The following is a 26,879-nucleotide window of genomic DNA, read 5'->3' as shown; positions in this document are numbered from 1 at the left end:
CTAAAATACGAGCGGTTTTCCAGGGGAAATCAGCACTTTCCACAGTAGTTCTCAGAATACGACAGGCTGTTTTAAGAATTGGTCTTTTCCAATTCCTTGGTTCTAATGGCCCTGAACTCACCAGTAGGGGGCGAGCTCTCTAGTCAATGCAATGCAATGCGGACTGGGTAACGGCAGGAGGCCGTAGGCACGCAGTGTCCACGTGCGGCTGGGCTAAGTGCCACCTAATCCCAGCCGCGTTTCCAGCCCCTCCCCCCCCCCCCCTTGTGCACTGTCACGCAAACCAATCGGGGAGAGACAAGACCACGTCCATACTCCTGTGTGTGAGGATTACAATGCTTAAAATACAGAAATCCAGCTTCCATGTTACGGCCAGGGAGGCAGAACGCATGTTATGGAGGATGATGAGAGCATGCTAATGGTTCCATTATTGGGGGGGGGGGGGGGTGCAATAGGATGCCATGGCACATTGATCTGCAATGCAAGGGTATGAGGAGGAGCAGAAATTACTTGATTTATGACAAATATCTCCATTCCAGAAGTGTTATTCGGACTATTTTGAGATAGTTGACCACTTTGCATCATCTGCTGTTAGGTCAAGCAAATGGAGACACCACAATCTGGAGTGTACACTTATCTGTGCTGTAATTTTGCCAATACTATTTTTCTAGGTTCCACCAAATAAGGCCTTCTGAATTATACCAAGCCTGATACACTTGGCACCATGTTACCAGTAGCACATTTTACAAGGTGACAAGCAAAGCCTTTTCATTTACTCCTTTGCTTCCTTTAGAAAGATAATGCAACAAGTCCGAGATACCCCATGAGCACCTTAAGCAACCTGAAATTGAGAATGCCAGCATTTAGATCACCTGTCTGACCCATGCGTAGATGATACAGATGATGCCCCCACAGGTGCAGAGAAGGTTTAGGTGAGCAATAAGGTTAGATTAACTTGTTAGAACTGCTAATGGGAGGGTGGCTAATTGCTTGAGAGGATTAACGAAGCGGACTCTCCAGCAAAGGAAGGAAGGGGGGAGGGTCCTGCTCTGCCCACACACCCACAGATTCCCATAGATTTTAGTATTTTAAGAACTGCAATGGGCTGGGATATTAAGCAGGGCTATTAGCCAATACAACGTGCCTACAATTTCAAGTAGCATAACATACCTTCCCATTGAAAGAGACCCCGAACTGTCCCCTGTACTGCTGAGAATGGAACATAATAATCACAATAATCATAATCACAATCACAACTCCCATCTACAATGATCGGTCACTTCAATATAGATTCAGTGGCCTTACTGGAGAGGACCAGAGCAGGCCTGTATGAATGATCTTGCCGCTTTGAAGCTGATGGAGCAGGCAAGCGGGCCCAGCGTTAAGCACTGCTGATCCCGAACGAGCTCTGTCATTCTCGTTTACATATCTGATTAGCAAGGGGATTTCAGGACAAGCTCCACTGCAGACACGGCATGGCACGCTATGAAATCCCATGTGGCACTGGCTACTGACAAAGACACCGCAATGCTTAGATTTCAATAGCAGCTTTGCCGAGTTGAGTTGTCCTTTCGTTCAGGATTATCTAGAAAAAAAATTTTTTTTTTTAAAGAAATGAAGATGTGGATTGTTTGCATGTATGCCCTTCCTTATCAAATAAAAAACAAAACCAGAAAAAAAGGACTCATGGTGGTTCCCCATTGAGCGAGATCAAAGCAAGATCAGCACTGATATATATTAGTGCAAGACAAACATCGGACAGCTCAATTCGAATGCTCAAAGCTTTGACTGACAATATGCACTTAGAGTATGCCATTGCCACCGTTTTGCTTACTAGTGGAAATTCTAACTGTAAATAAAAAACTCTTGCAAATCGTGCATTTCTAAAGCATACACACTCAGCACATTGTGAAATGAACTAGGCCAGACACAGCAGACAGGAGGCTGGGGCAGGAGCCAATAAGGAACCAAATTTGCCAAGAAGAGAGATGACACCAGGTGACAGCTGAGGCCTTCTTTAAAGTTCAGTTTGCACACGTGTCAACTTTCGGAAGGCGGGGTGAGAACGTGAGGGTTGTTTTCCTGCAGTGGTGTACTGTAGCTTGGTCATTTTCAGAAGAAGTAAAAGCTCCGAGATTACAATTTCAAATCTGCCGATCTCTGCGTCCATAGCCTAACATCAGTTCCCCTGTACTCAGTTTGCTTGTAAAGTCTCGTTTACTGTATTTAATATATTCAAGATTAAAATGTTTGTCACATTTTTCATTTCAAAACAACACTAAACATGTTGTTTCAGCATGCTAACTACCAACATCTGACAACTTGTGTATGTTCATAAAGTTAAAATTCTAAATGGAAACTTTAAGGACCACAGCAAAAGACCAGGTGTCAAGACTTGCCAGTGCTAGCTATGCCAAGGAGAAATTACACAAAGTAATTCTATATTCCTGCCACCAATGAATTTTACCCGTGTACCAGAGCAATTCGCAATGATACGGTTTTCCTACAACGTAAACACAAAAAAGAATCATTTGGCCATCACAGGTCATGCAAAATCGCACCCATTCTAGTGTTTAGCATTTCAACTGGCAACAAACCCCACTGCGGGTTACATTCCCTTGCTTGCTATTAATGCATGGGGGCTATAGCTTGTGATGTTGAAGATGGCGATAAGTCTACATAATTCTATATCAAACACCAAACCCTAAAAATAGGGTCCTCAGGTGGAGGGGGTCATCAAAAAGGGAAAAGGAAGAATCTATTCATGAAGAAATACACGCAGACTGACTGCAGTATAATTCAATCCACTTAAATCTGCATGTTACGTACGTTTGTTGTGGTGGTAATCTATACCAAATATAGCACGGTTTGTCCTCATAAATTCTAATCTGAGCCTTCTAACAGTTTAGTCAAAATGACTTCAAAGACAGCGACGGAAGTTTAAAGCGATTGAAATAAAGCCGCACAGCCTCTCGAGAGAAACTACTAAAAAATAGAAAGGCGAAGGTTGAGAATCAAACCCCCATATGTATAGATGGTTAGTTTGGACATCATAAGGATAATGACAAGTAGCAGACAGCATAACACTAATGTATGTGTACCGCTCATTTCAAGAGCAGGGTCCACTTGCCCTCATCATTACGTGGTCTTCTGTCAAAATGTCATGCAAAATAGGCCTTGGTTTCAGTTTAGAGTTGTCCATCTTACTGGGCAACACCAACACCTAGTTGATCAGGTGCCCGCAGTAGCCTCAGGTGAATCATCAAATTTGGAAAAAAAATAAAATAAAACAGTAAGAAAATCATTTTGAATCTGACAGAGTAAAAAATGTGCTTAAGAATTTCCCCACAACACTAAATCCACAAAGCACCAGCCGGTGATACTAAGTTCCAATAGCCACCTAAAAACTTGTCAAATTGTTAGTTCACATAAAAACACCTTCCAGAAACACCACTTGTCTGCAAAATTCAAATAATTAAATAATTATCCACATCACGTGTACCCTAGAAATCGGATGCATCCCAGCCAAATGAATTGCCAATGTGGATGACATACATCATACGTTAGGCCAAACTTACCAAGAGGCTTGAGGATGCTGGTGCTGACATCATCGGTATTCTCCCCATCTGATTTGTCATTTTCAGTCACTTTCTCTTTCCTCTCCTTGTGGCTGGACTTCCTGCGGTGGCGTCTTCTCCTCCTGTAGCTCTTGGGCACGTGCACACCGACGTATACAGTGTGGTGACCTGCAGGCAGATCACAAATTCAACAGTTACGACAGGCAATAGCTTTTCAGACTCGATTTTAACCTCAATTCACAGCACCTCATCAAAATTAGTTTAAAGAAACGGTTCCCCAACAGCTGTTCTTGGCAAGAAGCATACAATACAAATGTTGCATTCTTTTACCTATACAAGATTATTAAGAAGTAGTAGGTACTGTATGTAAAGTGAAGCAAATTTGCAGTTATGACATGTTTTTCCCGCAGTGTATAACAAGACGCACTGTGTAAAACATTTCTGATGAGCACGTCTGACTGAGTTAACATGGGTGTGTTCACGGAGAGGGCGAAGCATTCGACAAGACGAGACAGGAACGGGTGCCAATCCTTTCGTTCTGCTCCACTGGGAGGGAATCAGGGCCATTTGTCTCAAGGTAAGGATGTGGAATAAATGCCAAACACTTCCTTACAGCAATTCATACAGGAAATGACTCACCGTTTTAGGGAAGTTGCTTTAGAAAAAATACCAGACGAACAAGTTAACATCAGTCCGTCAAACTAAATATTTTGGCTGAACAAAAGTAGCAGGAAGCTGTGAACGTTCAGTGCAGAAATTCTAGTCGCTGAAGTACTATGGAAAAAAATGGTTTCATAACACAACCCCTGCCAATCCAGACTGACCAAACAAACCTGCACAACTCTTTCAAAGCATTCAGACCGTAAATGCCAAGGAATTACTTCCTTGAATGAAGCTGTAAAGCAGAGAAATAATGGCACGCTTACGCTTGTGGGGGAAACAATTGACATGTCTTCAATTCATTTTGAAAACATTTAACAAATTATTAAAATTGTGGTTAATGTAGTGTCTTTATGCTAGCTCAAAAGGGTTGTGCAGGACAAATGTGTTTAGGGGGAATACTACAAAGATACCTTGTACTTGCAGACAATGCCTTCATTAAAGACAGACCTTCTGCTTACCGTGCTCTTATAACTAACACTTTGCATTGTACCCATACCTTACCTGCAGTAATTTAGCAGTTTAACAGACTGTGAAAATGGAGCTCAGCTGTGTGTTTGAAGGCACTGCACGAAAATGTCAGTTTTAAAAAGGTAAATGCAAAGTGCATGGGTCTTTTTATTAGTGCAGCAATTCAAAACAAATGAGTGGTGGAGGAGTGAGAAGCTTTCTAAAGGATGGCTTTGGTATTTTTGTAAAACCTCTAAAGTAGTTTCCACCTGATAAAACACACAGATTAATGACACTATGCTGACGTCAACACAATATATGACCATGACAGAAGACTGGGCTGTGCAAATTAAAATGTTAGTTCAACAAAACAAATTTAATATTGTGTACACAAATATGTATATACTGTACAACCACACTGTAAATCAAGTGTCAGAGAATCAATGTTAGTTGACTGGAATGTGCAGAAGCAGCAGCAAAACTGACAGATACAGACACAGAGACAGGTGCAGGCGTGGCAACAAAAGATTCCCGCACCACCATGCAGCATGACCTTATTTATGAGTTTTTTGGTCAGTGCACATTAATAACATTTTTGTAAATGTGCCAAAGTTAGCCAGAGGCGCTAATTTCCATCTGTAGTCACTGGGCAGGCAGCTAGCTAATAAAAAAAAGTTTGTCAAACAGGTTCTGCAACTACTTAAAGACCAAAGATGCTACTTCAAAGCAGGGCCATTATCATACAGACCGTTATGGACATTACTGACTGTTAAATAATAAATCCAATGTACGGTTACAAGTCTGGCTGCAGTTCGTTAGCTGGTTGTGAGGTGTGGCTTTAAGCCTGTGTGGGAATTGTCCACTGTGAGTTAAAGTGAGCATCTGAACCATGTCCAGCTATGAATTATACAGTGGCATTTAAAAAGCTGCAGTCACTCAAAATGTCACCCATGAATTAGTAACAGACAGGTCTGAAATCCTAAAGCGGGTAGGCCTAGTGGTGGAGCACCACCCTTACTCACCAAATGACCAATTACAAGTGGAGCATTTCCTGTCCAGAACAAAAATATAAAAGGCACATCATAATGCTCAATACTGGATGCATTATGGCAGTAACCATCGGTAGAACTTAGAAGTGAAATCTATGCATTATTGATGCAGGGCACTCAAAGGCAGTGACTGTCAAAGACTACAAGGGAGCCTCTCGGCAGAGTTTGGGCTCTCAAATCCAACACCAGCTGCAGATGGCAGCCACCCTGTTCCTCACACATATTTTGGGGCAGGCTCATAGTTTGGCCTGTGAGGCCCATTGGCTTAGCAGGCCAAGGATCACACTACTTGTGTATTGGCCCACAAAAACAATGAAGAATTGCACGATGTGAACAGCACCATCAAGCATGGTGAAGTCGGCACAAAGGGCAATTCAAATCTTAGAAGAGCATTTCCCCAAGGTACAGGACAAGCTACGAAGGTCAGTGCAAAGCGGTCCTGTTGCAAACTAGTGAAAAATCACCACTGCCTCAGACTATTTATTAATGCTTAAAACAGAGTGCAGGCAAGTGGAATGAAAGCTTTGCAAGGGCACGCGGAAAAGAGTAGAACTTTGCAGGAGTGGGACGAAGAAAACTGTTGACACGAAGCCAGGCAATTGCACAGCTGCACAGAATGAAACGGGGTGTGTGTGGGTGTGTGTGTGTGTGTGTGTGTGCCTGTCTGTGTGCGTACGTGTGTGCGAGAATGATAATGCAGCCGACAGAGAGAGCGATGCAGGATAAAGCTAACATACCTAAAGTTATTTGTAGTTATAATTATAGACAATTTAATGACATTGAATCTAATGAAAAGTCATCCCTTCGTGTGAGAAAAGTCTCTCTCGCTGCTCAGCCCTCAGTGTGGGCTGCACAAATACATAAATTCTTAGGGGACCGTGGGGGAAAAAATCTCAAATTACACCTTCAGAGCAACCAGTGTTTTCAGGAAGAAAGATCACATGATCTAAACCTTATAACACTGAAAGCCACCAAACCAAACACAGGAGTAGTTTTGCTTTGCCAGATGCAGGTGCCCGCACTGCACGCGTCTATGCATCAGCAATATTTTATCTTGTCACCACCACCAGCCAACAAAATTTGCCCACGGTTCATTGGGTCTAAAACAGTGGTTCTCAAGCTCGGTCCTGGGGGCCCCACTGTTTATGCTGGTTTTCCTTCGAACCACAATTGTAATTCCAGAATTTTTGCAAGCCTTTAATTTTTCTAAATTAGGTGCATTTCGTGTTAGAGGGCATATTAACCCTCTTAAGCCACATTATGTCAGAAAAAGCTTTGCATGCCATGAAAAATAGACAAAGAAAATGATAACAAGCCGAACCTGTATTGTGTTAATAAGTTTAAAAGAAAAATTATTAAAGAAATTAATCAGCAACGTTATTAGGAGCCTATTAATTTACCTCAGTCTTTAATTTTGATCAGTAAAAAAATTTCTACCTCTTATGTAATTGTTTGCAATAGAGCACAGTAAGCACAATGGGAATTTTATTCTTTATGGCATGCATAGCAAATTCTGACATAATGTGGCTTGAGAGGGTTAATAATCCCTCTAACATGAAAAGCATCTAATGTAGAAAAATTAACAGCTTGCTATAATTCTGGGATTGCAATTGTGACTGGAATGAAAACCTAGCATACGCAGAGGGTCTACAGTATGGATCAGAGCAAAGTGACCTAACACAGCCTTCACAATATGAACACAACCTAATTGCGGGGCCCTATTTGATCTGTAATTCATTTAGTTTCAATTAGTCATGACTGGGAGCACTTCAGAGAATTTCAGAAAATTAGTTTCACGGCGTTAGGGGCTAGCCGTAGAGCGCAGATTAGGCCCATTTAGATGCTCTGTGTATAAGCACATCAAGATATTGATGATATATCTGTATCGTAGAGAACTATATCATTTCTGTTGCACGTTTAGACTAAATCTCAATCACACATCTGCTGAGGCTTTTAAATAAATTACATTTATAAAATTCAAATCTAGAGGCATGGTGGTCCAGGACTGATGCAGGCCACTACAGGACCTGAACAGGTACCGATATGAAAGCAGTTCGGGGGATGGGGGTAGGGGAGGTTTGTACGCGACAAGTTCATAAACATCCCAACAAACACAAACATCTAATTCCCAACTCCCAACCTCGCCCAGTGCCCAGAGGGCCTTCCTAAATCCACCTGTACCTGTAGCGTTTGCCACCTAAGGTGAGCTGCACAGGTTTGCAGTCGGTTATGTACCAGTTCAGTCCCTGCCTTCTGGTAGGTTCTGTTACCGCAGCAACGGGGTCGAGGGAGCAGCGGCAATCCCTGCAGAGAGAAAGCTGTGGAAATCCCTTCAGACCCAGGAGAGTCCCTCAAACAATACGCCCCATCCCTATCCTGCATTAGCAACATGTGCACTATAGTGCAGCATCTTCAGCAGCTGAGGATGTAGCCCGAAGGCTCAATGTTTCACTACCAGTTGAAACAGTACGGCAGTATTTCACCACTTGAAACAAAACCGAAGGCTCAGACATCACGTTGTAAATAAATCGCCCTCCTTGTAGGCAAGAACAATCTGAATTCCGTGTCTTTACATGTTTGAGACTAGCGCCACAGACTGATGGGCAGGAGATATTTCAGCTGGATATACAGTGAGGGGTCTTATTAGCCTGTGTAACTGCACTCTAACCTTTATTTGAACCAGGAGTGCCAAAGAGAGAGCGAGCAAGAGTGGGCATCGGGAACACCAGGGCACACACATCCACACCAGCTGCAATAAGGTGACATCTTACTTTTTTTTTTTTTAACTGGGTTTGTCCATGTGTAAGTGTGAGTATGAGCATGCATTTATACACTGACACACAATTTATGGTTATAACTTACAGTTATTCATTATGTAGAATTGTATAAATACAGCACCTCATTGCAATAACAGTTTGACCCCACTCTATGTGGCCACAGCTTCACTGCATATTGCGCTATATTTAAAATGTTTGCATTCATGTTTGAAAAGTAAGCACTGCAGCTCTTGATGTTTGCAATTTCCAGGAGACATTCCTTCACAGAAACTCACAAATGCTTGTGAGGGCTGGCTGAAGGTATTTCTCACATTTGGTGAAAGTGAGATTATTCTGGCGTGTTGAACAGTTGGACAGGTTCACATAGTTAGCATCTGCATGTGGAGACACCTTCATGTGAGCTAGACCTTCATCTCATACAATAATCCCCTTCTCATTCCACCAATCCATACATTAATAGAACAGACAAAAGAATGATCAACTTGCAATGAACTATTCAGGCACCGTGGTATGGAGGCAGATGTGTGATGTGGTTTGAGCAAAACTGATCCACACCACCTGAACCTCTGATTCAAAGACAAAAGGGACAGAAAGAGAGAAAAGTAAAGAAAATATAGCATTACCTTCTACCTCCTCCTCGTCACAGACGTGCTTGACAGAACACGCTCCACGGTCCAGCACCGCCTCGTCCTCCACCCTGTAGTAACAGGAGAGAAAGACCGTTCACACTTCCCTTCTAAAGATGCTGTAGAGCTGAAGGAACTTCAGGGAGAGCCATGGTACAGTGTGCTGCCTGTGCTGACCATTGGGCTGATCGGTCTTCCATCAGTGCACAGGGCCACACTCTACAGGGGGACAGGCCACAGACATGCAGGAGCAGAATACGCTAGCAGGGGATAGCATGGCAACTAAAGGCTCCTGTATGGAGCCTGCTTGAGTCTGGTATGCAGGAAGCCAACAGCCTGCAGCGCTGGCCAATCCAGATTCTGGACTTCTGATATTGGGGCAGGGTATTTACACGCGCACTCACACGCGCACGCCCAATACTGGTGTGTGTCCTGCTCCTCACCTCAGCAACAAGCTACGAATCACGTGGCTATCTTACGACGCGCTGCCCTTTTAGGGATTAGCCCAGCTTTGCTTAAGAGGGCAGCACGCGAGCAGTGAAGACACCGGCTCTTCCTTCACTCGGCCCACAGCAGACAGAGCAGCTCCAGGCCAAGTGCAATTATTCAATCACTTCTGAAACAGTTCAAATAGCTTGGTTTTTCAGAGCCTTCAGTACTTCACTACTTCTCTATTGGGCGGTCGATTTCACTTTTCTTCATTAGCATGAAAGATGATTCATGTATTACAAATGTCAACAAATGGTAATAGCGCATCAAATTTTACACAGACTTATTCTGTGACTGAAAGGACAGGCCCACGTGCATAAACTAAATAACATATTGATGGACCTCGCAGTCCCACATCTTTTATTCTACTTGGAAGATGGAGGGGGAAAATTTTTTTGTTTTTTAAAACAGGGCTCTGTTAGAACAGCACTCAGTCAAATTTGTGGTCAGACGTGAACTGATTTTGTCTCTCATTTTGTGAATTCATCCATTAAAATGGCTTTTAAGAACTCTGTTTTATTTTAAACCTCCTTGGAAAAGCAATATAGAACCATAACATAGGGAAAATAGCATCCAGCCACAAAAATCACTTAATATCCATTACAATTCCATAATTTCCTCAATAAGAAAAGCACACTCCCCCTTAGTTTCCAGCTCAAAGCTTTCTTCCAGTTCAGATGACTGAAGATTAACCAGGGCATACCGTACTGCTGATGAAATATAGTAGCTCCACAGGGCATGACCTATCTGGGTTACCCGAAACCACACAGTGTAGAAGGGGGAGGGTGCGTAGCATTTGGCAGGACAGAAGTAACAGCCCACCAAGATGAACTACAAAGAGGCCATTTGTCTTTTTGCGTTTTTACGCACAAGGAAACGTACAGCAGGTTCCTAACGTCCTGAAGGTTGGCCGTTGTGTTTCCGTTGTGTCCTTCAATCCGTTTTTTTGGGAACCTGCCCAGTGATGATACCCAGATCGGGCTGAGATGTTCCTTCAGAACACACAAGCTGGAAAGCTGCAGCTGTAGCCTCATCACATGGTTCAGACCGGTGGTACACAGTCTGTACTTTCAAATGAATTGCTCTGTAAGCTGGCCATTCCCGTTGGTTGGGGTTACATCACACATGGCACAAACAGCTGTTGGCTAAAACATAGAATCAATGGTCCACTGTCACTTTGCACGTGGGGAAGTGACGGACGTGACAAAAATGACAAGACACAATTCAAAGGGGAGATGGGATTTTGCCATAAACGGAGGGATTGATGTGGCTTTTTAACTGAATTAACAAGGCTCCCAATCAGAAGTTGGCAGAAACTATTTGTTTATGGTAGTGATAATTATTTGAAACGATTCTGTGACCATTCTCTGGTTTAGCCAATGAGTGCTGACTGATTCTTTTTGGGTAGAAATGACCAAGTGGCTCAAAAAGAAACAAAACTGGATAGACATATAAATTTAAGCTGTCTGCAAAAGGGTGCTCAGATCAGGCCACGCATGACCTTGTGTTGAAAATTAATCCTTAGTTTGCAGTAGAACCGAAGAACCCCCCTCCTCCCAATCCTGGAGCTCAAGTGTCCAATAAAAAGGGGAGTGGGTGTGGAGATAAACAAAAACAGGAAGGATACAAGCTGTTCCTCAGATAACGCCATCAACTCATCTGAATTTCCCAGGAGAATCCTCTATCCACACAAATCTTGCTTAGAGATGTGATACAGAAAACTGACAGAGTCCACTCAGACCCCACTGTAAAACCCAGAAAGCAAACAGAATAGGTTTTGTGCATCATGTTTTGCATATCAAACCAAGCAACCCTGTACCCTTCAACATCAAGACCCAGGGGAAACAGAGCACGCTATGCAGCTCTGGATTTTACCCTGGACTTTGTGTGCCGTTACAGAGATTAGGCTACACACATTCTCTGGTGTTCTCAGCATTGTGTGCATGCATGTATGCATGCATGCATGCATGTATGCATGTATATACAATGGGCTCCATAATGTTTCAGGCTAATACATTTTTTTCTTGATTTTTTATACAGTTTTGTTTCACCATGTAGAAATTGCAGCACTTTTTAGTGTTTCCAATTACCCAGGTGTGTTAAATTGCTTCCTTAGTGTAGGAATAAGACTGCTTTCAGTGTATAGTCTTGATTCAAGGTCTTTTTCATCATAGGATAAAGGTGATTACTCGGAATAACTTTGTATTGATTTGCAGTGACCCTTACCTTCAAGGGGACAAGTGGACCCAAACCATGCCAGGAAAATGTCCCCCACAGCATAACAGAGCCACCAGACCCCCTTACTGTAGGGGACAAGCATTTAGGCCTGCACTGTTCTCTTGGTGTACGCCACACCCACTTGCCGAGAATATACATCTGACCATATCACTTTTTCCTCCACATCTCTGTAGACCAGTGTCATTCTCAGTCACATAAGAAAAAGTTACTATTCTATTTTTCCTCACATATCACACTAATGAACGAGCATCAGGGTCATTGAATGTACGCTTTTGACTAAAATCGACGTCAACTGGGCCTGCTCAGCATTTTTATACATGCCAATACAGAGCATGATAGGATGTTAATTGCTTAATTTTATCAAGCAGTACTCCTGTACAGAGCATCTGCATTTGTCATGTTTCTCCACTCATTCAGGTTTTTCCTTTAATTTGTCATCTGTCTGTGTGTGTGTGCGTGTGTATTATATATATACACACACACACACACATATATGGTATTTATGCAAACAAGGACCGTTCATTTAATCTCTTTGGAATTTCCACTGACAATAGCTGTGCTAGTAGCCTAAGTACTTGAGAAATACAAGGAAGCTGGAAAACCTCCAAGTGTCGCAAGTTCAGGAATTCTTCTCCAAACCCATCTCTTGTAAACTATGTACACGCCTGCATATGCAGTGTACATAGTGAACAGTGAAGACAACTTGCCGTTCTCCAAAACACGCAGTGCCAGCCAGCACTTCCACACCGCATCCACAAGATGCTCACATGTAAAGATCACAGAAGCGACTACAGCAGACTAAAGCTCTGAAAGAAAACCCACTTTTTAACCTGTCTAATTTGTCACTATACTCCACTGTATGTATGGAACAAACAATTATCTGAAGTGGTTTCATTTTGCGAGCAATCACTTTCACTCTAGAAAGCATCGTGTCAACTGGCAAATTGATTACGCATACAGCTTTCAACAGCATTCTTATATACAATTCTTACAACATAATTAGCTACATCATAAATTGTAAATGCAAACAAGTATGCTTGTTCGCAGTCTGCCAAGTTTCAGTGACACATTCAAATGTTGCTTCGCTGTCGTCGTGGAATTGTTTTCAGATCCCAGGAAATCATACATTCTTTTCCCAAATTCACTTATGCGAATCAAACGGGCAATTAAAGTTGCTTTTTTAGTGTCGAAATATAACGTGTTGGCACTCCATGTGAAGGATTATTCACTGCAACTGCCTCTTCCAAGAAAAATAGATTACCGCGTTCGCACGAGATTTACACGGAAGATGTAACAAGGATTTTCCAAGACCTACTTCGCATTTATCAATAGTTAGTCAATAGTTTACATCATCCATCTGAAAGGTAGCAACATAGTAAAACTACAATTCCGAAAATAGTGTCGGTTTCATAGGTAGCTTACTGTGCCAACAACACGCCGTGCGTTGTTTCGTTCGATACACTGACGCTGAAACATGTTCAAAAAGTCACTTATTTTGCAAGATGAGATTAATTTACTTTTGATAGGCAAGGGTGTGTGTTCTTGGAAGTGTAGTCTTCCAAGAAACTTGATAAGACATTCTTCACAAGAAGTCCGATCCAAATTTGCGCACAGATATCCAGGACGATGATATCTAGCACTTATAATAAAAAGTAAACCAAGGTAAATAAACAACTGTCGTGGAAATTCTTAGACGATTAGTTCGTGCTGGCTTGGACAAAGCGACTGGGCTGCACGCTGAAATACGAACCAGCTGTAATCGACTTCTCACTACTGCTGTTCTGCTTGGAGATATTATATTACCTCCTTTTGACCAAAGTGGACTAACATTGGAAACTCAGCATGGACAGCTCACCAACTGGTTTAAACCATTCACAACAAATAATTCAGCAATGCTTTAAAGACAATTTGGGATTATTTTTAAAAACGCAACTTCACTTTGAACACTTACTTGTTTTTATCGCTGCTCATTTTGTCTCGCTGAAGCAATTCCTCCTGAAGTCCAAGGAACGCGGAGTCGCCGTCCAGTGTGCTTGCTCAACAAAGCCCCGAATTGTCTAATCTCTTCGCTTCAAACTCTTGTGTAGCCTACACGAAGCTGCTTGCTAACTCACCTGGCTACTTATTATTATTTAGGTATTTTTCCCACCCACGTACAAATGCCAGAACTGATCAAAAATTGATTTCGAAATATGCGTACAGAGAACGCGTGGCTAATTTCCCATTTGACTGACGGTTATTCGAGTAATAAGCTATACTAAAACATTTTTTTTTTTAATCATAAGGCTGCAGGACCATAGTCCGCCCAGGCAAACATATTTAAATGAGCCTTCAACTTCGTGTTTGTAGTATTCTTGTCTCTGTATAGGTAGCGTCAGAAGTAGTACTACCGCTCCATGCTAAGCGTGTCTTTTTCCATATTTAAAGCACCGTCCCTCTTACAACGTCACGCCACAAGTGGGAGGTAGCTAAATAAGAGGTCAAAAAGTTACGACGCTTAGCTTTATGTTCACACTCCTCCGTACTGATCCTCGAGCTGGGAAGTGTGTGTGAGCAGGTGCAGAGTCAGAGTACGTAGGCTGTCATAGGGCTGTTACACCGATAGTGTAAATCAGTGGTTCAAACTCAGTCCCTGGGTATGTTGGTTTTGTTCCAGCTTACTATTGCATTTATTTGGCAGACGCTTTTACCCAAAGCGACGTTCAATAAGTGCATACCGAAGGTCATTGGAACAACTACAAAACACAAGTCCGATAAGGTACAATACTCGTTTTGTAACAGTTATTCATAGCCATGAACGCATTAAGTCCAGTTCACACAGTAAACATTACTCTCTGACCTAACCTATTCTAAGTCAAACTAGGAGGCATGACAACATCAAGATAATGAATCCCAGAATTTTTGCAAGCTGGGTGTGGACACCTGTACATCTAAACTAACCATTTGAAAGATAATAAAGAATTCAAAGACAACGAAAGTGATAACGAGTCAAACCTGCATTGTGTCAATAGGTTTAAGGGAGAAAAAATCTTAAAGAATTTAAATTTTACAACTTTGCTTAAGCAACAGATTAGCTGTAGCAAAAACCAACATAGGACACAGGGGTCCCTCAGTACGAGATCGAGAACCACTGGCTAAATAAGCATATAATCCATTGCCATTCTTGTTCCAAAGTAGACAAAAACTGTGATTTCAAATGTTTTGTTAACTGTTTTGTAAATAGCCTACTTGAAACAAGTATTTAATTACCATTGGACATGTTATTACATATGTTTATATATTGTGTTTATTTTGTATAACAGTGGCGTTTTTATGTTACAACTCAGGACTTCATTGCATAATTGAAGCCACTGAATGGTAACTTGAATCGCCTGTTGTTTCAGGTGTCAATCAGACGCTCAAAAACCCTCAGGTTATCCTTCCTCGGTAAATGCAATGGACACTACACTAATACTTTAAAGAATTTTGGAGTACTGCGACATCTTCTGGATGAAATTGATAAAACACGAGGTATCGAAAATCCAACAACTGCCTCAGTTACATGTATTTGCAATGTTTCAACGTAGTGACATTTGTCAATACTATAGTAAAATATGTGTGATGCCGCTACAAAATACGAAATGAAACTAATATATTTCTTTTTAAAAAGAAAGAAAAAAATATATACTTTTTTTTTTTTAAAAGAACATATATAAAAAGAACACCTATTGAATTAATATACAATATACTTCATAACAAGCTTGCCCCTGCCCACAAAAACTACAGCAATTATTTGAAAATTGACTAATTTAATTTGGATAATTTCTCAAAACATGTACTCTAAAAAGTGTGATCTAGTGAATGACAGCCATGTGGAATGAGAGCCAGATACTGACCATTTAAAAAGTCGGGACATGTGATACGAGATATGATGTGTGGCTCATCATGGGGAAACACCAGTTCTCTTGATGAAAACATTTGTCTTGGCGTTGCTCTATCTATCCCTCCTTTAAGAATGGGTCCCAGAATGTTTGTATAATTTTTTTTGTATGATCACCAGGATAATTATTAATGAAGAACTGCAGTCTGGGGGTTCTGGATTCAGTTGGCTTCCCTCTTCGGCTCACAGGAAGGTGACAAAATGTGCACGGTGGAGAATCCTGTGGTTTATCCTGCTTCACAGACAGTGATTTATGGTGTGTTGAGAGAGGCCTACAGAAAAGGGTGGAGTAAAGGTTTTCCTTCTGCTGCAGTGACATTGCAGAGTTTTATGAAGTGCACTACTAGTTGCGCGTTTTTTCCACTGGCGATAAGTAAATCATGACTTCAAGCAGCTGGAGTTCTCACACACTCCAGGGTTTTCAAAGGTGCATAACAGACCTGGGTGAAGTACGTATTTGTTTTGGATTCAAACGGTTTTCTACGCTTTGCTGATCTTGTCTGGTGTATTGGAACCAATGAAATACTCTCCAAATGTGCAAACCCCCCCCTCCTTGGCAGGCTCAATCACACCAGGCAAGATCAATAGAGCACAGAAAAGTATTTGAATCCAAAACAAATATGTATTTTACCCAGGTCTGGTGCATAACAAGCCCTTGCATTACGCAACATTTGATGCACGCAAGTCATTTCAAATATTTAAATAAAAGCAATTTTATTTGTACCTTAAAATCACAAATATACATGGAATCGCACATGGAATCAGACAATTAACAAGTCAGTTACTACACTAAAATAGTACTACACACTAAATATAAATATATATCAATAAACTGTCACATACATTTCTGAATACTTGATTTCAATTCTTGTCTGTGTCAAATTGTTTCTCTTGACTGACTGCAAAAGATGGTCCTTCTCCAGCAAATAACCAGTGTTTATATAGTACTCAGGAACTCTTTGACCTGCAGGCAAGAAAACATGAACAAAAAGCATATATTATAAGGCATTCCCCCTATTTTAATCACTGCCATTGATAGACTCAGTTCTAACAGATGGTTGAATCTGTATCCATCAAGAAAATTCAAGTGGCTGCCTGTGATTTGTGAATAATTACTGATAATATCAGCAGTAAACTGATAGCACCTCATGTGACGGCTACCTTTCCCAATAATCATGCAGCCAGTGTAAAAAAGAAACAGGTTGAGGACAGCAGTCCTCTTCCCGACTGAATCAACTATCGAAATGTGCAGGTGTCCCCGTCGGGGGTCACTGGCGAGCGGTAGGACGCTGTCATCAGAAGCCTCCCATCCCTAGGTTACGCAGGACCCGACCGTGAGCCAGTCAGCACTAATGCGGTCCATATATGAGGCCAGACTGTGGGGCCCCATCCGTGCACTAGAACACTGCCTCAGTGCAGGATGAGCCACCCAGCAGCCCGCAAAACACAAAGCATGTTGAAGCAATGCTGAATAACAACATCAGCCTACATAATGACAGATGACTATGTGTAAGGTAAACTAATAACAACTGAACCAATTATGGAGGAAACAGGATTTTAAGTGTTACACTGACCTTCTCAATCATATCGGTGATTTTTATTTTATCAGATTTAAAATCTTCATTTACATCCAGGGTCAAAACCGGTACATCGTACAAATAGTCAAATTCCATGCTGTGGAAAAGAGATCAGAAGCGTTACGTGAGACATCCTGCAAATACGAGAATGACAGCATTATAAAAAAGTGCATCACACCGATGTCCCCCCCCCCCCCCCTTTTTTCCTCTAGAATAAACAGTGTTGATTTCTTTGTGACAAGCAGAGTTGGATATTGGAGCTAATAGCTGGGAAATGCCAAACCCACAGTGGGGAAAAACAATGCCGCTTCCCACGGGGAAAAAAAATCCTCAAATGTGAAGTGCATTATATTTTTATACCCAATAGTCCAATACTTGATATAATATACTATTGTCATTTTTTGTTCTTGGAAACCATTGGACTGTTCTCGTTCTGCTTAAAGAGGTAATAAACACTAAATCACATTTTTTTGAGTTAGAAAGCCAAGTACCATGGCTCCATTTGATGCATGACACTAGTCCTATTATTTAAAAAATCTAATTAAGCCCTGCCACCACATTTTGTGCAAAAAAAAAAAAAAAAAAAAAAGCCATGAATTGCCATCCACAGGTGAAAAGTTTTGTTTTGGTTTGCCTGGGAGCCCAGCCCACATCTATGACGCAAAAGTACGTAAAACCTGCTTTTACGTAAACAAGGCAACACCCCATCTTCTCCACCCCTCTTCTTGATTGATGGGCAAGTATTAATTATGTAGCCTATTCAAACTGATCCAACACGACTGCACCGATTACCCTGCTCATTTCAAACAGCCTACGGTCGAGTTGCGAAAGCCTGGACAGTGATTCGTTTTCCTCTTTAGATTAGCCTAGCTAGTAATCCTTTGCAGTCTTTCCTTGCACCATTCCAGTTTCATTTTCTATATGGTTCTTTTGCTCTATTTGAGTAGGTCATTAGTAGTAGCATTTTATAGTTCACTCGTTAAGATTTAGGTAGTCAGACCTGTTTTTATAACTGTACGTAGCTTTTCCGATCGTAACGTCTTTTCTCATTGTAGCATTTTTACATTTTAGCAGAGATGGCTAGCATGGGTTTCACTTGTTGCATCCGTGGATGTCAGAGCACCAGTAAGTCACTCACAAAATGCTGCTGTTATTGCTTACGTAGCTGAATGTTCAAAGAGAAAGCGCTGGATTGTGGACAGCTAGCTAACGTTTGTCGACTTTTCAAGGTCATGGATCATTGACGTGCGTCCTTATCGGGGAAGCAAGCAAGACAGAAGATCTCAGGGAATGATACAGCTGGATTTGTCTACCCTGTAACCACATGAGGAGGACACTATTCAGTTTAGTTTGCCACAATACCTTTGCCAGTCTTTAGGAACCAACAAAGTAATTTGCTGACATTATAATGAACTAGCAATTACATCTAGCTTGATCTACGGTGAATCCCTATATTCAGAACAGTGACAGACAAGATTTGTTTTTTTCGTTTTCATGTTTTTTTTGTTGACATGTGCGGGATTGTTCTCTTCCCTCGCTAGCCCCGCCTACGTACCCATGATGCTTTCCGGACTGGTTACATCATCCCTCCCTCTTCCCACCACCCCTCTGTGCTCCCAATCTCAACCCCCCTGATTCACATCTATTAAAATTGTAAAGTGGGCAGAGACAGGCGTTGCTGTACACTTTCAGATAGAATGGGACTACTGCCAATGGGAATGGGACTGTACAATAAATATCAACTCCTAAAGACAATTCCTTAATATAAACAAACATCATGATTCCCACCATCTTTACGATTTTGATGGTGGTTCACTGCTGAATTTACACTGAAATCCTAAACCTGCACTTGCAGGAGTACCGTTTGGAAGGGTTTCGTTGAGGGTGTCTCACCGCATTGTCCTGTGCTGTAGCCAACTTTCATGTTTGAAGTGGAGCTTCTCTAAATACTCGAGGGGGATGTCCTGTTCCTCCTCTCTCCCTCTCAGGTGCAGCCTCTCCAGGCATCTCTAAAAAAGACAGGGAGAAAAGTGGAGCCAAACGGAAAGTTCATGAGTGACACAGTCCCGCCCCGTGCAGCCCGTCCTTGTATTCTTAATTCCAACCCGCTCTATTTTGGGTCCTGTGCTGAGGAAGCATTTCGGATCAGTGAAATCAACCCCTACTATGGAGCTGCAACTGATAGGCATGTTTAGAGGGTGTGCAGAAGGGTACTGTAAAACGCAGGCAGGGGTCTATCATAAATACACTCAAAGAAAGACTGAACTCCATTGCTCACATTTGGCTATCGGCTGAGCTCACTCTAACACTGACTGAACTACAGAGAGGTCCAAAAAAAAAAAAAAAAGAGAGAGAGAGAGAGAGAAATGTGTCCAGACCTCAGGCGCGGCTCGAAGGTAGATGATCCCGTCCAGCTCAATGTGTTTCCCAAACTGCTTGTGCAGCCACCCGTGCCAGTCCTGGTAAATGGCCCATTCAGTTTCATTTAAGCATTCGCTCTCGTACAGGTTTGCGGCAAATATGTATCTGAGGGGAAAAAAAAAAAAAAGGATCAGGTCACTGGGTCTGGGAGGTCTTATTTTTGGGAGTCGGTCTGAAAAGGGTGACTCATGGGCACCCGTTTGAGCGGTCATCATTTTAAAAATGTCACCGCTCCATTTGAGACGTACACAAGCAGCCATGATACACTTGCAGCGTTAGCTTTGAATCTAATCAGGGTTGGCTTATCGGAAGGACTGCTTATCAGGACTGGAATGTTCTAGTTACTGTCAATGTGTACATAGAACACGCTGTAGTACTGAAATCCGTGTCTTTGAATTATCACCGTGTTCTCATTTGGTGCGACCATATCTAACTTCAGCCACTTACATGATTTCCTGTACTACACACGTGTTGGACAGTTGGACATAAATTGTACTTACTGCTTTCATAACAGTAAACTGGCAGAAAATGTACTGTCAAGTACAAGGTGATAAAAAATAGTTTCTTATAGAAATCAGTCATATTTTATGTAGGGTTACATTCTGATGAGAACTGACATCTCCACTTTTGAAGAATGTTTCTTCATTTCTGTTGTTTTTGTAACAAAACGGGTGAATTTACTGCCACCCCATAATTCCCAAAAAATCCTTACAGGTGATTGTCCTAACACAGAAACGCAGCAGTTATGTTTGACTGAAATGTTGGCAATTCTTTAACTGAGATGAAGACCTCCAGCTTAATTCCTGTCTCCCACTTCTCTACAGAATGCACTATATATCAGGTTCTACCAGTTGGCCTATTAGCATAAGGCTAGTACACAATAAATGGATTTACACAACACTGTGACAGTTTACAATGGACTATATCTACAGCTTGGTTAGGTGACTGATGTTGTTGCTCATGTTTTAAAATTTTGGATACATTCATTTATCTAGAACAACTTACAACACAGGGAAAAACAAAAGTGCATTCACCTTATAATAATCATGTGAATTCACTTATGTTTCTCCTATACCAATGGGTTTTCTGGAAAAGTCTGCTAAATTAATATAATCTAACATAATGTGATGTGATTAAGAGAAAAATTGGGCATTAGTAACATCACAATTTCCAAATGTCATATGCTACAACACAAGTATAGTTGGAGAAATTCATTCCTGGATCTGTAGGTTGGGTTAATTCATTCTAAGTAGACTACGAAATGACAAAATTCCCAACTGGCCCATGTTATTTATAAAATTCATGAGCTTTATAATATAGATGCCACAGGTTGGCCATGTTGTGTTTCACCTTAAAATCACCCAAAGTTCAGACACAAGAAACCAGTTGAGGTGAGATAACATCAGTTTAACGGCTTTAACTCATTAAGTAGCGAGCGCGAAAAACACTGACGTCCTATGGCTCCCCAAAGGAAAGAGCGATCACTTTAACAGTGTGCGACCGTTGGCTATACCTGTCGCTGTACACGGATCTCTCAAAGAACTGCACCGGGTCTTCAGCTTCTCGGAGCTTCCCGTTGGTGGATCTGATCTGGGCCCGTATCCTGCTCATGCAGGCGTAGCTCTGGAAGGTGTAGGCCCACCGCTCTGGCTTCTCATACATCATCTGCAGGACGTTCCCGCCGCTCTTCTGAGAGGTGGTCAGCTCCTGCAAAAAAACGGAAAAAAAAAAGACGAGACTTACCACAAGGCCCATAACCGCATTACATTCACCATGGAAAGGGTCTCACGTATTACATTTGGCTTGACTTCTGGAAAATAAATTGTGAAAAACCCATTCTCTGACCAAAGTAAAAATAGAGGGTTCACCAGGACTGTTGTCAAACCAGCATATAACTCACCGAGGGAGACCAATTACAAATATAAACCTTCATCACTGAGCCACCCACTCTCTGGGAAATGTAGTTTCCATCCAGACAACAACTCCAGTTATGTTTTGTAAAAAGCAAAAAAAAAAAAAAAAGTTGGAATTTGAGATTTACTTTCAAATAATTTACTTCCAAATAACCCATAATTATATGGTATATTCAATGTTTTTAAACCCAGTTGTAGATATGCAAGATTTCAAAATTGCAGGAAAGTTTTGAACCAGACTCACCAGTTTTCATGCAGAATTTGTGCTTTGTTTAACCTTTCTTTATTTACATCATATAATACAAGAAAATGGCTTCAAATGTGAAAAAAAGAAGTTACTGGGAATAACTGTGCATCTTAAATGTTCAGCTGAAAGCCGGGTCAGTAAAAAGAACAGTGAAACGTGAACAATCTCATTACAGGGAAGACGAGCAGTTCTCACACGCGTGCTAGAGACTGCAGTACCAGCCACGTACGAGCGCCAGAGATTTCGGGAGTTTTCCATGACTCACTGCCCATTAAATTAAAAAAAAAAAAAAACCACAAGGTCATCCCAGGTAGCTCTTAGCTAGGGTGTGGTTCTGACAAGTGTGACGGCTCGGGCTGAGCGCTACGGTTGAGGATAACTGTGGCTGTTGGGATCCGGAGGAGAAACTGAAGGAACCAGGTGGTTTATCTGGTGGTTCTGCGGGGGTTCAGGAGAGGTGGCAGAGTGCAGCTCCACTGGGACCGCGGCAGCATGGCTAGGGGGGGCAATCGTGCAGCACTGACTGTCGACCAGGGGGACACACTGCACGCATGTAGAATTATCCTAGGAATTATATATAAACTAAAATGCAATAGTGCATAAGCTTGCGATACATCAAATGTGCAAATTTAAAACCAGTCCATCAGCAAAAACATCAAGTGTAATAATCAAACACAGTATAGCTAAAGTCATGAGTAATAACCTATAGCAAGATTAATTAAGAATGTGCCACAGGTTTCAATACAGATATTAAAATGGAGCTCAAAATTATCCATTAAATTGTATGAAAAATTATTCACATCACATTATTGGATCACGGGTATATAGAAAACAAATGCTGTACCATAACCTTATTAGCCTCTGACCAATAAAATTGACCATCCTTCCCTCTAGTTCCATGCAATGAGGCCAGTGGAAACTATTAAAACTAAAATGTTCCTTCTTATCCTGAGTTCAAACAATTAGCACTGTCAAATTTCTAATCATAAATGACTCTAATCTGTTCCCAAGAACTTCTTTTGCATTAGTTTCAAATGCGTATGGTGTAATAGGGTACACTGTGTCCTGACTCCTGGACAACGTATTCCAGGAAGGATGAATCCTATGCTGAAATAGAAATAACTATTTGTAAAGATCCTTTTGTACAAAACATTCCTAAATGCTTCAGAGTATAAGACAAACAAACAAAGCAACTAATAAAAGCCACAATGACAATAATAAATAACAGGGAAATGCATCAATATGAAATAAGATCAATAAAATAAATGACATAAAAGACTAAGTAAGAAATTTCAGCTTAAAGCTGAAATTTGAAATGACAGACAGATTTCCATAAACCTAGTGCATAAAAACAAAAGCCAGACTCTCCTCTTTGTTTAGGCTGTATTCCACACTGACTGAAGCAAGCAGGGTCACATGTTCATAAAGGAGTGCTCGCTTTGGCTGATAAACAGTTAGTCATTCATGTATCCAGGTACTAAATCACTTTTTCAATAGCTTTTTTCTTCCAGAACAAATTGACCAAGAAATAAAACTGAACCTGTTCTGACTCATCACAAACAAGGGAACAAAGTAGCCTAGTGTTGTTCAAACACGGCCTTTGCCATTGATCTGCCACTTTCCAAATGAAAAATTGGAAAAGTGGACATTCAGAGAATGTCTTTCATAGTCATGATTTCCAGTGCTGACACCTCAATGCACAGACCCCTCAGTTCAATTTCAGATTTAGCCATGCACAGGCAGCCTTTCCGGTGACCATGCTATCACTTCACTTCAGAAGGGGAAACAGCCTCCAAAGCTGTGCAAGTGGAACACTGCTGCCACAAACTTGAGCGCATTCCTTTCGAGGAATAAGAGAAAATGCACTAGAAGTCATGTTTGTTTGAAGAAATAGATAAATAGATTTCACATGTCAGCAATTCATTGAATGGAAACCCACAAGGCAGTAAGAACACAGCTGATTCAGTGACCTCAGACATCCATCCGTTCATTGCTAATATGCGTGACAACAGCAAGCATATGATGCACCCTTGTGGTCAACGCATGAACAGAGGGGGGGAGGGGGAAAACACAACTTCAAAAACTTCAACCACAACATTTACCCACTTGTTATCGTGTTACACGTACGCTATGTAAACAAAAATACACAGATCTACAGAGCGCATAACAATCCAACATCAGATAGGCTTATATTTCCATCTCCCTCAGGAAGTACTGGAGCTATACAAAGATCTATTTTCTTAAACATCCAGAACAGCTTTTGTTTAACCCTTCCCCCGCCCCCACAAAGTAATGCAAGTGTTCGCCCACATCTGTGCAGGGTGCAGCGGCAGTTGGACCGCGCCACGGTCGAGCAACTGTCGCGTCACGGTTCATCTGAACAAACAGGATGTTATAATGTTTTGCGGACGCGAGGCTGTTCAAGTGGAACCTGTGCAAGTTTACTCTGTCCGCCCATAACTGAAGAATGCTTGGGGATCTGAACTTCCTTCAGCAAATGAAACTACGGTGGAATTACAAGTTTCCTGTTACATCCTCCCTTCACTATGTTTTAGTCTATCAGCACGGGAGGTTCAAATTCCACTAGCTGAGTTTCTCCCTTTAAACACCTGTAACAGTTGTTGACTCGGTGCTCAGTTCCTGCAAGGCATTTTCAACAAGGCGCTGGGGACCATTTCATAACACTGAACTCTGTGCCTATGGCAACCACAGAAAAGACATGGAAATGGTTGCAGGGTGGTTGTCAAGACACTTTGGCATTTACCTGCAGAGAGCACTTTGAAGACTCACAAAGGGCTCATCAATGCCGTGTATCTGAAGCTGAGAGTGGGCATTCAGTCCACAGTGCCATTCTGATCTCAGGGAGACCATCACCCAGGCCATTGTATTGAGTGACTTTCTTCAAAATGCCTTTCATCTTTTTTGTCCTTTTCAGCTTTTCAAAAAATTTTATATATTTTTTTTTTTTTTTTACAACCTTTTGTGGGAAAGCGATATTAAGCAAAAAGTACATAATCCTCCAGTATGGAGTGAAGCCCACTATGGCCTGGCAGCAAAGGCCATATCAAATTCTGAGTGTGGGTGTGCCCATAAAGGCAACTCAAGCCCACATTCTCCAGATAGAATCCCATACTCCTCAATGCTTGTCGTGCCCCAGGATCTGCATGTGGTTGTATAGATACACTTCACACAGATATATGGTTTTGGTTTTGGAGTTTGGATCCCAAAACTAATTTCAATCACCCAGGACTGATTTTCGATTGTCCATGAATCTGTCCCTATTATCTCTGATATTTGAACATTGCCCCCCCCCCCCCCACTGTTTAAGAAAGCATTTGGAGTAACTGGAGTAAGAGCGGCAGTGAGTTCTTGTGTTATGCCCAGCTGTTCCAGGCTGTGCCATTTGTGTGTTAGCTGATGCCACAGGACCTAGCAGCTGCTGCCACAATATTTTCCAACAGATGGCAGCCACATTCCATATTTCTTATCCTTAATCAGTAACAAGCAGCCCTGTCTTCCCTATGGAGGCGGAGATTCGCTCCATACTCAAACAACAGTCTACCTTCAACATAAATGCATATGTGAACAGTATTCCCATGTAGTATAGTGTACTCCCTTGCACAACCCCAGTGAGCCGCCCCAAATTTATAAATCATGCAGAAGCAGTAAATAGACGACGTAGCTACCTGAAATTCACCGCTTTGGGTCTGTACATTGCACCATCTGGCAATAGGCTCCGGAACCACGTCCCAGTCCTTGCACTGTTGCTCCAGAGCATGTACAAATGTGGATTTACCTGCAGCTGCGGAACAGAAACAAAGCACTAAGTTGACACATTAGCTAACCCTTGCTTTACTGCAACCTTTCGTCGTGCTAAAAAGAAAAGGCAAATGGCGAAATTCTAACCAGTAAAAGATAACGTTACTCCTCATTGGAATAAATATAATTAAAAATGAATGGCCATAATTCTTCAGTCGGTTAGCGGACGGTACCGGACACAACAGGCAAGAAAATTAGAAGAGAAAATATTGTAAACACGTCTCTAATCAGAAACGTATTGCAAACAATGACGACAAGCTAGTAAAATAACTTACATATAACGTAAATACATCTCTGCAGTTTATTATCTTGGGGATTAGGACTTTATCCATCTGAAATTGCTTTAACTTATCGTTCTTTGCTACGGGTTTTTTTATGCGAGCTGAAACTTTGGCGCCCTCTCAACGGAACACTCCTTTACCGCGCCCGCTGGTAAATCAACTAACGTTAGCTAGGTACATAAAGCACATTCGTTACGCTAACCACGAGGCTAGATAATTATATTTATTGTAATAATAACCTTAGAAATATAAAGCAGCGCTCCAACATTATCCGAATCTGAGCATCTGGACTCAGCAAGCATGGACACAGGACATATCTAGCTACTACCTAGCTAACGCTAAACTATCGTTTTACCATAATGTCAATACTTACCAATATTGCCTTCAATAGAAATTCGTTTTATCCTTTTTTCTAAACTGTCGTCCAAGGGACTGGGGCAGGGTCTCTTCGTCGTTGGCGACATGATTCTTAAATGTACAAACCTTTGCACAACAAGTCTAATCTGCCTTCTGATTAGGAAGCAGGAAGAACAAAAGTTCAAAAAATGGCGCGAGTGCCTGTCACGATCATATGGTCTGTCAGTGCGTCAGGCAGTCACGTGGAGAAGATGCCCCGCCTAGCACTGAAATCAAGCCATTCACAGTGTTCAGTTCTATGCGGTTGTATCGGTTCTACGCAATTAACATTATCATCGGTTTTATGCAGTCACTTGATGGTTGTAGGCCTACTTCTATTTTATGACCCGCACAGACGACGTCTGCGCGCTTAACTCCAAAAAAATACTTTCATTTATGCAACGGTACAATGTATTCCCTATACATTCCACTGGAGTCT

At 41.7% G+C, this 26,879-nt stretch overlaps 2 protein-coding genes across 3 annotated transcripts in view; both read right to left on the bottom strand.

Moving 5' to 3' along the window:
• LOC135238824 (electrogenic sodium bicarbonate cotransporter 1-like) overlaps positions 1–14,433 on the bottom strand; it is a 47,369-nt gene extending 32,936 nt beyond the window's left edge. Inside the window, exons 1-3 of one of the 2 annotated variants that reach the window (XM_064306913.1) lie at positions 13,819–14,433; positions 9,138–9,211; positions 3,579–3,746 (exon numbers count right to left, since the gene is read on the bottom strand). In XM_064306913.1, coding sequence (XP_064162983.1) covers positions 3,579–3,746; positions 9,138–9,211; positions 13,819–13,838 — 262 coding nt within the window. In that variant the 5' untranslated portion in view covers positions 13,839–14,433. The remainder of the gene's footprint in view (positions 1–3,578; positions 3,747–9,137; positions 9,212–13,818) is intronic. The other variant, XM_064306914.1, reaches the window with a different exon arrangement.
• Positions 14,434–16,474: 2,041 nt separating this feature from the next.
• On the bottom strand, positions 16,475–26,602 carry dck (deoxycytidine kinase). Its single transcript, XM_064306899.1, has 7 exons — positions 26,418–26,602; positions 25,631–25,746; positions 21,298–21,491; positions 19,742–19,889; positions 19,257–19,372; positions 17,361–17,460; positions 16,475–16,750 (listed from the first exon to the last, which is right to left on the bottom strand). The coding sequence occupies exons 1-7, from the start codon at positions 26,506–26,508 to the stop codon at positions 16,724–16,726; spliced, it is 792 nt and encodes a 263-aa protein (XP_064162969.1). The 5' UTR covers positions 26,509–26,602; the 3' UTR covers positions 16,475–16,723.
• Between the last annotated feature and the right edge of the window lie 277 nt (positions 26,603–26,879).

Source organism: Anguilla rostrata, chromosome 14 (genome assembly GCF_018555375.3).
Source record: "Anguilla rostrata isolate EN2019 chromosome 14, ASM1855537v3, whole genome shotgun sequence".
NCBI classification, from domain to species: domain Eukaryota; kingdom Metazoa; phylum Chordata; class Actinopteri; order Anguilliformes; family Anguillidae; genus Anguilla; species Anguilla rostrata.
Note: the sequence above shows the minus strand (reverse complement) of the source record. Positions and strands in the feature narration are given on the sequence as shown.

What these genes read in the sequence shown, in the direction of transcription:
- dck (XM_064306899.1), bottom strand. Translation starts at nt 26,508, where the DNA reads ATGTCGCCAACGACGAAGAGACCCTGCCCCAGTCCCTTGGACGACAGT. An exon ending in CCCAAAGCGGTGAATTTCAG is followed by an intron (nt 21,492 to 25,630) that starts GTAGCTACGTCG and finishes GTTTTTTTGCAG; the next exon opens with GAGCTGACCACCTCTCAGAA. An exon ending in AGATCCGTGTACAGCGACAG is followed by an intron (nt 19,890 to 21,297) that starts GTATAGCCAACG and finishes TTTTCCCCTCAG; the next exon opens with ATACATATTTGCCGCAAACC.